Source organism: Mustela nivalis (genome assembly GCF_964662115.1).
Source record: "Mustela nivalis genome assembly, chromosome: 5".
NCBI classification, from domain to species: domain Eukaryota; kingdom Metazoa; phylum Chordata; class Mammalia; order Carnivora; family Mustelidae; genus Mustela; species Mustela nivalis.
This window is the reverse complement of record NC_139024.1, coordinates 120,865,870-120,878,201: the sequence shown is the minus strand read 5'-3', so window position 1 is coordinate 120,878,201 and position 12,332 is coordinate 120,865,870. Positions and strand designations below refer to the sequence as shown.

General features: G+C 47.8%; 1 protein-coding gene across 1 annotated transcript in view; it reads right to left on the bottom strand.

Annotated features, from left to right (window-relative positions):
- Positions 1-1,690, bottom strand: part of LOC309864159 (patr class I histocompatibility antigen, A-2 alpha chain-like) — a gene marked incomplete at both ends in the record, with an annotated part of 171,456 nt that extends 169,766 nt beyond the window's left edge. The window contains 3 exons of the mRNA XM_082729473.1: positions 667-872; positions 1,281-1,398; positions 1,624-1,690. Of these exons, the coding sequence (XP_082585599.1) occupies positions 667-872; positions 1,281-1,398; positions 1,624-1,690 (391 nt within the window). The remainder of the gene's footprint in view (positions 1-666; positions 873-1,280; positions 1,399-1,623) is intronic.
- Positions 1,691-12,332: the final 10,642 nt, after the last annotated feature.

Below are 12,332 nucleotides of genomic sequence, written 5' to 3'. Positions count from 1 at the left end.
AGTAAACTGAATTTAAATTTTTAAAAACTGTTAAAAGAAAAAAAATTCAAGAACTTTACATCTGTCTTGGCCCACTGAAGCAGCTCTCATGTGGCCATCTTGAGAATGAACAGGACAACTGGGTGGGGAAAGACAGCAATAACCTAGACACCAGCCTGAACACATAATCTCTTCTTGTTTGGAAAGTTCTAGAATTAGGGTGAGATGGCTGAATGTAGAAGGCAGGTTTCTGTGAGAGAAGGAATTTCCGATCCTAGACTGGCTGGAGGCCAAGTGACTCAGAATAGGTAAAGTCAGACCCCAAACACATGGCGTATGGGGCAGAGAACAAAGCCTTAACACAATCCCCCAAGGTTCCCAAAGGCACTGTGAGTCAAAGGGAAACGCTCATCAGTTGTTTCAGAAATGGTCTCCTCCTCCAGGTATGGGTGATGGCATTAAGAAATGGTCTTAATACCTCCAGGTATGGAGGAGGAGACCATTTCCCTACGAGAAAGGCAAACCCTTAGAGCCACTCTGGTACCGGGTCTGAAAACCCAGGCAGAGTTAGTCTCCAGACCAGAACCTCAGGAGAGCCATATAGTGGTGTGGATCCCATGTCTTCCTATCCTTTTAGGAGGCCTCAGCCTGAAGTGAAATCGTGTTAAGTCCCGCGGCCTGTGGTACCTGTGCGATGCAGCGTCTTATTCCCCATCACCAGGTACCTCCGGAGCCACTCCACGCACGTGACCACCAGGTCGTTCCTCTGCGGCTCCGCCACACCTGCTGCCTCCCACTTGCGCCGGGTGATCTGCGCCGCCGCGTCAGCCGCGGTCCAGGAGCGCAAGTCCTCGTTCAGGGCGAGGTAATCCGCGCTGTCGTTGGCGAAGTGCCTGTATCCACCGAGGAGGCGCCCATCGGATCCCATGTCCCAGGCAGACGTCCACTGAGTGGTGTGCGACCCTCCCCCGCCCCCGCGGTCAGCTCCGCCCCAGAGGCCCCGCCCCTAAGCTCTGCTCTGAAGCCCGGGTCCCCGCCTGCGAACCCCAGGGCTTAAAGCCAAAACTGAAAGGCAGGTAGAGTGCCCGCGGGCTCTTCCCAGGTGGGGAGACGGACGGTCCCGCAGCCCGGTCAGTTGGGATCACGGCTGCGACCTGGACCCGGGCCCGCGTCGCTAACCGGCCTCGCTCTGGTTGTAGTAGCCCCGCATGGTGTGCAGGCTCACTCGGAAAGTCTGTGGGGTGTCCTTGGCTCCCCGCGTCTCCTGGTCCCAAGACCCCAACCCCTCCTGCTTCACCCACGGCACTCGCAGCTCCATCCTCGGATTATCCCCAGCGCTGTCGAACCGCGCGAACTGCGTGTAGTCCACGTAGCCGACTTCCCAGTACCGGGGCTCCCCGCAGCCGGGCCGGGAAATACCTCAGAGAGTGGGAGCCTGCGGGCGCGGAGGGGCGGGAAGGCAGGGGGAGGGAGCACCGAGTGGGAGAGAGCAGGGCGGAGGCGGGGAGGGACGGGGGTACACAGGCCCGGGTGGGGCCGGGGGCGGGGACAGCCGAGAGGCGCCTTCCCCCGGGATCCCGCGTTCCCGCCCGGCGGTCCCCTCGCTCCCACCGCAGAGGCTCTTTCCTCTCACCCCGCACTCACCCGCCCAGGTCTCGGTCACGGGACCGACAGCAGCAGGAGGAGTATTTTGCGGTATTTCGACTCGCATTCCTGGGGTCTCGAGAATCTAAGTCTCGGTGGATCCGTGGCACCGACAAGCCGGGAACCGCGGCGACGCCGATTGGCTTCTCTAGAAACGGGGCGCGCAATGGGAGTGAGAGCTGGGACTACGTCATGAGTATCCAGGCAGGAGGACAAGACAGGTTGTGAGAGGGAGAAGAGAAACCTGCCCCAGACACCAATCTCAGGCCGGGGACTTTCAGAGCCAGGCCTTCCGGGAAACCCCTGCTTCCTCTCCACCTGCTCCCCAGGCCTGGCCCAAGGTCTTTCTGGAAGAGACACCAGGGAGAGACACCAGGCAGGCATCAGCCCCTTTTGTCCCTTTCCGTTTCTGGAATTTCTCAACTTGAGCTCCTTACCTCTCCTCCGGACTCTTCTAAAGGAAAACTCACCCCCAAGAAACTGGATGCCAGAGAGTGAGCAATTAGATGAAGGCACATGGGTTTTCTTTAAGTTTGAAGTCACCATAGAAAGCCCCAGCTGGAGATTCCCACAGATAGCAGTTTCCTTTTTGTCAATTAACTACAGTGGTAGCACAACCTTGATAACCCCTGAACATCAGAACCTAATCTGGAAAGTGATTTTGCCTCTTCCTACAGAAATGTCTAAACAACACCGCAGTAAAGGCTCACAAAACTCCTAAGTTGTACTTTGTCAGACAGTGTAATCGTGACGTCAAACTGTTGTCCGGTTTGGTTTGGTGTTTGAAATGAAAAGAAACTAACCTCATTTAATGACACAGGCAGGTTGAAAATAAATGGATGTTTTTATATACTAACAGGTTACATGGAAACCAAAATTTAAAACACAATACTATCTAAAGTTGTTACAAAGAAAATGAAATACTATGTATACACTTAACAAAACACGTAAAGGATCTGCGTGCTGAAAATTACAAAATGCTAATAAAAGAACTCAAGTAGAGCCATAATATGTTCATGAATAAGAAGATTCAATTTAGTAAAAAAGTCTGTTCCCTCCAAATTGATCTATAGGTTTAATGCACTTCTTGCCAAAATCGCAGTAAGGTTTTTTAATAGACATAGACAAGGTTTTCTAAAATTTATATGGAAAGCCATAGAACCTAGGATAGCTAACACATTAGAAAAAGAAAGATAAAGTGAGGAGAATCACTCTATTATATATTGAGGCTTATGATTTGGCTACAGTAATTAAGACAGTGTAATGCTGGCAGAGAAATAGGCATATAAGTCAATGGAACAGAATAGAGAACTCAGGAATAGGTCTACACACGTGCCCAGCTGAGTTTTGACAAAGGCACAAAGGCAATTCAATGCAAAAGGATAGTATTCCAATAAATGGTGCTAGAGCAATTGGGCATCCACAGACAAAAACACATAAGCAAACAAAACCCAAGGCTAACTCTATCACTTTATAAAATTAATTTAAAATGTATAATGGAACTTACACATATATAACATTTAAAAGTATAAAATTGTTAGAAAAGGGGTGCCTGGATGGCTCAGTCGGTTAAGCATCTGCCTTCTGCTCAGGTCAGGATCTCACAACAGGCTTCCTGCTCAGCAGAGAGTGCTTCTCTTTCTCTCTCTCTTCTCTCTCTCCCTCTGCCCCTTCCCACAGCTCGCTCGCTCACTCTCTCTCTCTCTCAAATAAATAAATAAAATCTTCTTAACAATTGTTAGACAGGCGCCTGGGTGGCTCAGTGGGTTAAGCCTCTGCCTTTGGCTCAGGTCATGATCTCAGGGTCCTGGGATAGAGTGCCGCATTGGACTCTCTGCTCAGCGGGGAGCCTGCTCCCCAGCCCCCTACCTGCCTCTCTGTCTACTTGTGGTCTCTCTCTCTGTCAAATAAATAAATAAAATCTTTTAAAAATTATTAGAAAAAAAGAAAATCTTTGGGATATATCTTGACTGTGGTTATAGATATACAAACCTCCATACATTATTAGGTTCCATAAAATTAAACACATACCCAGATAAGCACAAGTAACACTAGCAAAACCTGCCTAAGAGCAGTGGATTGTATCAGTGTTAATATTCTGGTTGTAATACTGACTACAGTTTTGCAAATTGTTACCACTGAGTAAAAGTTTCACAGGATCTCTATTATTATAATTGCATGTGAGTCTTCAGCTAGCTCAAAGTAAAAAACATTAATTTTTAAAAATACGTGCCCCCCCAAAAAAAAAACAGAAACAACAAAACTCTTGTGGCTCTAATTAAAGCTCAAACTTATTAGTTTCATACTCCTAGCTCCCTACAAACAGACCCCAAATTCCCTTTCAAATCTTACATTCCACAAGCTGTCTGCACACACTGGCTTAATAATTGGATATTCTTGGGAGTTCCGTAGGTCTGCCTCTCCACTCAGCTCATCCCCCAGCCCAGCCATTCATCCACACACCCCAGTTCTACTCTTCTTTAAGGTTTACCTCTAGATGGTACATCCAGCTGTTCCCAGGCACCTTCTCACCTTGTATTAAAGCTTTGTAGGTGCTCGTTTTCTATTTTCCATAGAGCTCTGAGCTTTTGCCTCACAGAGCTGAGATCCTTTAGCTTTGATTCCCCACAGGTGCTAGTAAGCTTTGATTCCCCACAGGTGCTAGTAAGCACCAGAAGGTCAAGCTATTGTATTTTTTCTTCTTTTTTTACTTATTATTGTTTTACTTAAATTCAATTAATTAACATATAATATAATATTAGTTTCAGAAAGTAGAGTTCAGTAATTCTTCAGTTGCATATAACACCCACTGCTCATTACACCACGTGCCCTCCTTAAAGCCTATCGCCCAGTTACCCCATCTCACCATCCACCTCCCCTCCAGTAACCCTCAGTTTATTTTCTAGAGTTATGAGTCTCTTATGGTTTGTCTCCCTCTCTGATTTCATCTTATTTTTCCCCCTCTCTTCCCTGTGATCCTCTGTTTTGTTTCTTGAAACAATCTTCCTTCCATAGCCCTAAGTTTGTCTGTGTGAGTTCCCCTCATATCCTCAATACACAGAAGGAGGAAGAAGCAGTTTGATACTATGTATTTCAACCTGGAGGGTGAACAAACTTGAAGCACCTCAAAGTTGCCAAGTTCCATGAAGTCAAAATGCCCTTCACCAGTGCTCCGGCATCGCCTGTTTGTATGCACTGTTCACACCTAAGTAGTGTGCATATTTTATCTAACACATATTTTATTTAGACACATTTTATATTTTATTTAGACACGTTAAACTCACTAACATAAGGAAGTAATTGGTTTTCAGGCAGCCCCACAGAATACGGTAAATACTAGATGCAGTGAATATCTTGCTAAGACCTGTAGATATAGATTTAATTTTTAAAAATCTATATAACAATATATTTAAATCTGAGAACTATACTTCTTTCGAATTCGTTCCCTCTGCTTCTCCTCCTCAGCCTGCATCTGTAGCCCTTCTCTCTGTCTCTCTCATCCTTCAGTCCTTCTCCTCCCCTTAGTCTCCACCACCTCTCACCCCTGAACTGGGGCCCTGGGGCCCCCCATTGCCTTCCACCCAGAGCCCTTGCCCCACGGGGTCAGCGATCCTACTCATGGGAGTCACAAAGTGTCATTTCCTCACAATGCTCCAGTGGCTGTCTCACTCCTGAGAAGCATCTAGAATGTAAGGCACTTGGGCACAGGGGCTTTGGGCTGTTTTGTCAGTTGTATTCCTAAGAAATAAACCTGTTCCTGGTACATAGTAGGGAGTCCTCAAGCACAGCTTGTCATCAGAGCAGCCCCTTGTGTCCCAGAAGTAAGCCTGCCTTAGTGTCCCTCTGGGGATGCAGGGCTTCTGCACAAATGTTTTAGAGATTTCAGAGCACAGGAGTGGGTGTCCTTGTGGCTGACTTGGGGAATATGACCTAAACATTACACCTACAGTATCTGGGCCTAGAAATCAAACTCTTCTCTGGTTGGTTGGTCTGCATGTCTATACACAGCTGCAGCGGAGAAAGAGGAAAGCAGAAGACACCCAAATCTTTCAGAATTCCCCACATATTCCTCCTGCTCCCATGGATGCGTGGGTGACTCAATTGGTTAAGTATCTGCCTTCCACTCAATTGGTTAAGTATCTGCCTTCAGAGTCCTGGGATTGATGGAGCCCTTCTCCCTCTCCTGCTCCCCCAGCTAATGCCCTCTGTCTCTCTCTCTCTCTCTCTCTCTCTGTCAAATAAATAAATAAAATCTTAAAAATATATATTCCTGGGCACCTGGGTGGCTCAGTTGTTTGGGTGACTGCCTTCAGCTCAGGTCATGATCCTGGAATCCCAGGATCAAGTTCCACATCAGTCTCCCTGCTTGGCGGGGAGTCTGCCTCTCCCGCTGACCTCTCTCCTCTCATGCTCTCTCCCTCTTATTCTCTCTCTCTCTCTCTCAAATAAATAAATAAAATATTTTAAAAAATATTCCTCCTTCCTCCTTTGTGGGGGCTCCCACATCATGCAGATGAGGGTCAGTTACTCCTACGTCAAGAAAAGGGGTCTCCTCAATTATCACATGGTTTCACTTACTTGTGGAACATAAGGAATAACACAAAGGACACTAGAAGAAGGAAGGGAAAAGTGAATTGGGGGAAATTGGAGGCGGTGACGAACATGAGAAACTATGTACTTTGAGAAACAAACTGAGGGTTCTGGAGGGGAGGGGGAGGGGGGATGGGTGAGACTGGTGGTGGGTATTAAGGAGGGCACGTATTGGATGGGGCACTGGCTGTGGTGCATAAACAACGAATCTTGGAACACCAAAAAAATAAAATTAAATTTTAAATAAATAAATAAATGAAAAAGAAGAGGGGACTCCTCTCATCTGCTGGTCTGGGTATATGGAGTTCAAAGTACCCTGGAGGGGCATCTAGGTGCTCAGTGGGTTAAGCCTCTGCCTTTGGCTCAGGTCATGATCCCAGGGTCCTGGGACTGAGCCCCACATTGGGCTCTCTGCTCAGCGGGGAGCCTGCTTCCCTTCCTCTCTCTCTCTCTCTGCCTGCCTCTCTGCCTACTTGTGATCTTTGTCAAATAAATAAAGTATTTTAATAAATAAATAAATAGATAGATAGATAAATAGAAGTACCCTGGAGACGGCTGTACTGTATGGGACCATGGGACTGCTGTCGGGACCCTCGTAAGAACGTCTCCCTTGTGGGAGGCAGGACCTCCCACTTTACAGACTCCAGAATGGTGGTGACAGAAGATGCAAAGTCCTCCAGTGGATGATCCCCCAGTGATGGAAATTTAGGAGCCACACCCCTTGGTTCTGGACCCACTTACTCTTCCTATTAGGAACACAGAACCAGATAAAGGTCTCTGCTCCTTTGGAGTTATTATAGTCATTATGGCCTCTGCCTTTCCCAGGTTAACTGTCACCACTTGGCCTCTGACTCTTCAGGGACACACCTTCCCCATGGACACTAGTGAGTCAACCTACTGTCGTCCCAGCCTGCAGGAGACACACACCCCCAAACTCCTTAGTGCTGCAAGCCCACGTACAATCAGCTTCCTGATGGCTTCTTTGACAGGTGCACCTTTTGGGCCCTTTTGTGGGACATAAGCCTGTGCTGGGTCTTCTGGCTTCACAAGATTCCTCTACTCCTTCAGCCTCTTTATCCCCCACTCCACCATCTGCCAGGACAACCAAATCATGTCTACCTCACTGAGAGTTGGACATCATTCTTTCTGGGCTATGAAGAGCATCCCCAGCTGTAAGCCTGCCCCATGCCCTGGGGTCCTTGATAAACCCATGTCTTGAGAGAGTACCTCCAAGCCAATGAATTTTTGTTTATCCAGCCTGACATTCTCACCTTGGTCCAACACCTCAAAATCCAGTCCAAGAAGTACTCCTTAGGCTCTCACAAGTACCAGCTGGCTAGTTCTTGGAAAGACACACATTGCCTCACAGAGGCAACACTTCTGCACCACCTTCCAGCATAGTGAAAAAGCTGGCCATTACTAGAGAAAGGGGAGCCCCCATGGATGCCCGGAGGGGCCAGGATAACTTTGTTTCAGTTTGCAGAATCTTGGGTGTTCCCCACCAGGGCCCTGACTTTCACACAGTAGGTTTGCCTTGGTTCAGTGTCTAAATATCTCTAGAGTTCTGGTCCTCGCATCCTGTCCTCGGCTCCCACCCCGCTCTATCTCCTCCACAGGAGAAAAGGCCTCTCTGACAGCTGTCCCTTGAACCAGCCTGCTCTCACATCTCTGGAGCGTACTTGCACTTTAATAAACTTTCCTACTTGCACTGCTAAAAACAAAAACAAAAGCAACAACATCAACAACAAAACACCTCTATAAGCCACTGCAGAGGTGGTCAAACTAGCAGTAAAGCTTCGTTAACAGCCCTCAGATTCCCAATATCTATCTATGAGGCATCAGCACACTCAGCTGTAAGCTGCCACCTCCACTGATTCTGTGGGTAATCCTCCCCCATTATTTTCCACCAGCTTCTGTCATCCCACCTGCCATAGCTTTCCCCCAGACCAGGACAGTTTCTCAGCTCACCTCCAGCAACACCTGCAGCAATTCAGCCGCCCTTTGTGTCCTACCTTCCAGCGTGGTCGGTGGACTCCTGGTCTGCCAGGCAGTGTGTGAGCTCTTCCCCAATCCCCATCTTTCTGCCTGAATTCTTGGGCCATTCCTGATGCCACTGGTGTTTCAGTGTTTGTGGGGAGCAGACCCAGTACAGCATGATAATGCCAGGAATTTGTTAGGAGAAACCCTTGTGAGAAGACATGGCAAAGGAGCCAGAAAGGCTGGGAGAACAGCAAATCTTGAGGCAAGTCTGAATCCAAGGGATGAACAGAGAAGGGAGGTTGCCTGGAAGAGTCCTCGACCCAGTGCAGAGTCAGGCAAGTTCATCGGGGTGTCGGGGAACCCTGGAGCCTCAGTCAACCTGCAGAAGAGGAAGAGTCCTACCTTAGTTTCCTTGCTGTCCTCAAGCACTGGCTGGAGGAATTCTACAGGAAGTGTGATCTCAGAGTTCACATGGCATCAGAGTTGAGAGCACACAGCTGGGGCCGAGAATCAGTTAAATACCCTCAAAATGAAGGTCAGGGATGTGTCTTCTCACCGCCAGCACCGTAATCTAGTTGAGAATAAACACTGATGATGAAAAAGACAACAGGGAAGAATTGCCGGACCAGTACCTGTAAGTAGACAGGAAGGGATGCTGTTTAGGGCAATAGCAGGGGAACTGGCTCTGGCTGGTACCAGCAAGCATGAGTCACCTGTGCTAAAGGCCTGGAAGGCACATCACACGGGGACAGATGCTAGGACATGAATAGATGGTGGGAGAAATCTGTACATTTGTCCTCTAATGTGTTCAATGTGCTTGGTGACATAGAATCAAGATGATTAGCAGAAAGAAGAATAGGGAAGGAGGTTGGATGAACTGACGGCCCGACCACCTCCCAGCCTAGGGGTGCCAGGTCCATAGGAGAGGAGACACCCCGTGGGAAAGGACAGCACAGGGAGCTGGGTCCTAGGGGGGACCTGGTTTCTGTTGGAGCTGCGAGGTAAGGGGACCATCCTGAGAGGACTGTGGACATTTGCCAATCATGGGCTGAGCATTCCAGGGGGCACAGAGGAAGGTTCAGGAGTGGGAAGGGGGGCAGAAAAGGAGGCAGGATAGGGGTGTGCAGAGCCTCATGGAGTGAGAGCACAGGACATCTGGGGGACCAGGAGTGACCAACAGAGATGAAGAAAGGGACATAATGACATTAGTCTTGGTGGACTGCAGGCAGATGGTGGTGGTGAGTGTGTGAGAGGTGATGGGGAGGAGCAGGGGTTGGGGCTCTCACTTAGGCTTTGTTATTGGGACAAGGAGTTTTGGGGTGACTGGGTCTTAGTTCTACGTATGGACCTTTTCTCAACCCCCAATTATGGGAGACAATCCCTGGGGTAAGAGAGGTGTTAAACAAAGTCTGTGGGTTCACTCTTGACACATGTGGGGCGGGAGTGCACTCACACAAGATGTCAGCTCTGCCTGTCACCTGCATTAAGAGAGAGACTTCTGTGACCTCAGCACAGGGACCCCTCTTATGCCTTCCAGGGAGCATGAGGCCTAGGGGAGCTGGGATCTTAGTCCTATAACCCCAGTGTGTATGTCCACACTGTGGAATAGGATGTAGACCGTGAGGATCTGTACCCGAAAAGAAATGATTTTGTTTTTCAGAAAACTGAATTTCGAAAAACTGAGAAGTAGGGAATAGAAGAAAATGCTTCTACTTTCCAGTTTTCCTGCTGTTACCATCAAGTGCCTAGAGAGAGGGGCTGCGGGGAGGCCACGGAAACCTCAGCGTGGCCCGCACGTCCCTGAGCTCCCCTCTCCTTCAAATAGAAGACTTTTGGTGGATAATTAAGAGAATTTTATCTTACTTTGACATTTTATATCAGGGAATTACACTTACTCCCTTCAGTATAACAATATTGTGTGGAAAAAATGTTCTAAGAGGTGAGAACTGAAGTATTTAGGAATAAGGGTCATGAGATTAGCAAGTAATTTTCAAAAATTTCTGCAAAAATTATAGAAATATAATTTATTACATATATAAGAAAAATATTAAATTGACTAAATCGAGGGTTCTAGGTACTATTGTTTCAAACTTTAGGTATCATCAAAATTTTTCACAATAATTTGGAGAAACTGTAAAATAATGCTTAACAGCATGGTACATTTTCACAGCATAATGTTGAATGAAAATTGGGCTTCACATGCATGTGTGTAAGAATGTGCTGTCGGTATGTTACCAAACCCAAGTTCAGCTGTTCCTAGCCCAGAAATTGAGCATTATTCAGGAGGCCGGCCACCTGAGCAGAAGGACTCTTGTCCAAAAGCCAACTCTAAGAATTCTGCCTGGTCTAGGGGTTTTCAAAAGGGGTTAGGGTGGTTAATCAGTAAAGGGAGTGCAGTGGCCTGCAACATTTCCTGATCACGTGCAGACTTGATGGTGTCTTGGCTACAAAAGGTCTCAGTGCAAGGAGGTCATGGGGGTGGGGGCTGGTTCTTGTCTCATGATGTACCCAGGGACTCTGTTCTTTCTGCAAGGGAGGTCAATAAAATCATCTGGGTGACCTAAGGGAAGGAAAATATTTTGCTAAAAGAACTGCTAGGCTAATCAGAAAGCCGAGGCGGCTTCCAACACACTTGCTGGCCTCTGTGGCCTGGGAAAGTTCTGGTCCTTCACTCCTCAAGCTCAGTGGTCTGCAAATCTCAAAGAAAGTAAATTAGCTCTCTTACAGACCAAGGACCTTAGGTCAGCACGTAAGGTGTGTGTTAACCCGTGAGACTGGCTGGAATTCCATGTTGTGTGTGTGAAGGTGTGTTGGTATGTGACAGTGTGTGTCAGTGAGTATGTCAGTCTGAACGTGCATTCACTAGTTCACTCACTCAACAAATGTTTTAAAATCAACAACAGGGCACGTTCAAGACAACGGAAATACGTCTGTGAACAATCAAAATCTCTATCCTTGTCTTCATAAAGCTTATACTCTCAAGAAGAGACAGACAATAAACAGTTAAATATACTTTAAAATGTGTGTCAGGGTGCCTGGGCGGCTCGGTCCGTTAAGCATCTGCCTTTGGCTCAGGTCATTAGATCAGGATCTTGGGATGGAGCCCTGTGTCTGGCTCCCCGTTCAGTGGGGAGTCTGCTTGTCCCTCTCTCTCTACCCCCACTCATGCACGCTCTCTCTCTCTCTCTCAAATAAATATATTTTTTTAAATGTGTGTCAGTGACCAAAGGCAGGGCAAGGCAGGGTGAGAGGGAGGTGGGAGGTTCCACAAGCGGTGAGTAGTGCAGGGAGGGCCTCTCAAAGAGGACGGTGGAAGACAAGGCCAGGGAAGGACATGCTGCCTGGGAGACACGTTTCCTGGCCTGGAACAGCTCTAAAAGCTCTGAGGTGTGGACACACTGGGCATGCTGGAGGAACAAGGCAGCAGAGGGCCAGGATCTGGGTGCATCCCATAGACACAGCTGTGTAAACTGAGCATTAACTGGCAGAGGTCATGCAGATGAGAGGGACTTTTTTAATGTAAAATATCTTAAAGAGACCATTCAATACCTTCCAAAGGGCTTGCAGTAGAAAATTTTCCTCCCTCCCAAGATCCCAGGACCCAGCTTCCCTGCCAGAGATGCACATTACCAACTCCTCGTGTATCCTTCCTGAAAAAAATTTATACAAACATTATTGTTGACATCAAGGAGGAGTACTGGAGGGGCACTTGGGTGGCTCAGTCAGTTAAGCATCCAGCTCTTGACCTAGGCTTAGGTCTTAATCTCAGGATCATGAGTTCAAGCCCTGTGCTGGGCTCCACATTGGGCATGGAGCCTACTTTTAAAAGAGAAGAAGGGGCATCCAGCTGGCTCAGTTGATAGAGCATGTGACTCTTGATCTTGGATTTGTGAGTTTGAGCCCCATGGTAGGTGTAGAGATTACTTAAAAATTAAAAAAGAATAAGAAGTAGTAGTAGTACTAGAAAGACACAGGAAAAGAAAATGTTTCTTTTCAGTTTTCCTGAGTGTTATCATCAAGGAGCTGGAGAGAGAGGTCAGAATGGAGAGGCAGAAACCTCATAGATGGCTCACCTGAGCTCTCCTCTCCTTCAGTCCTTGCCCCGTTTCTGACCTTGACACCTGTGGAGTCCAGGGCTG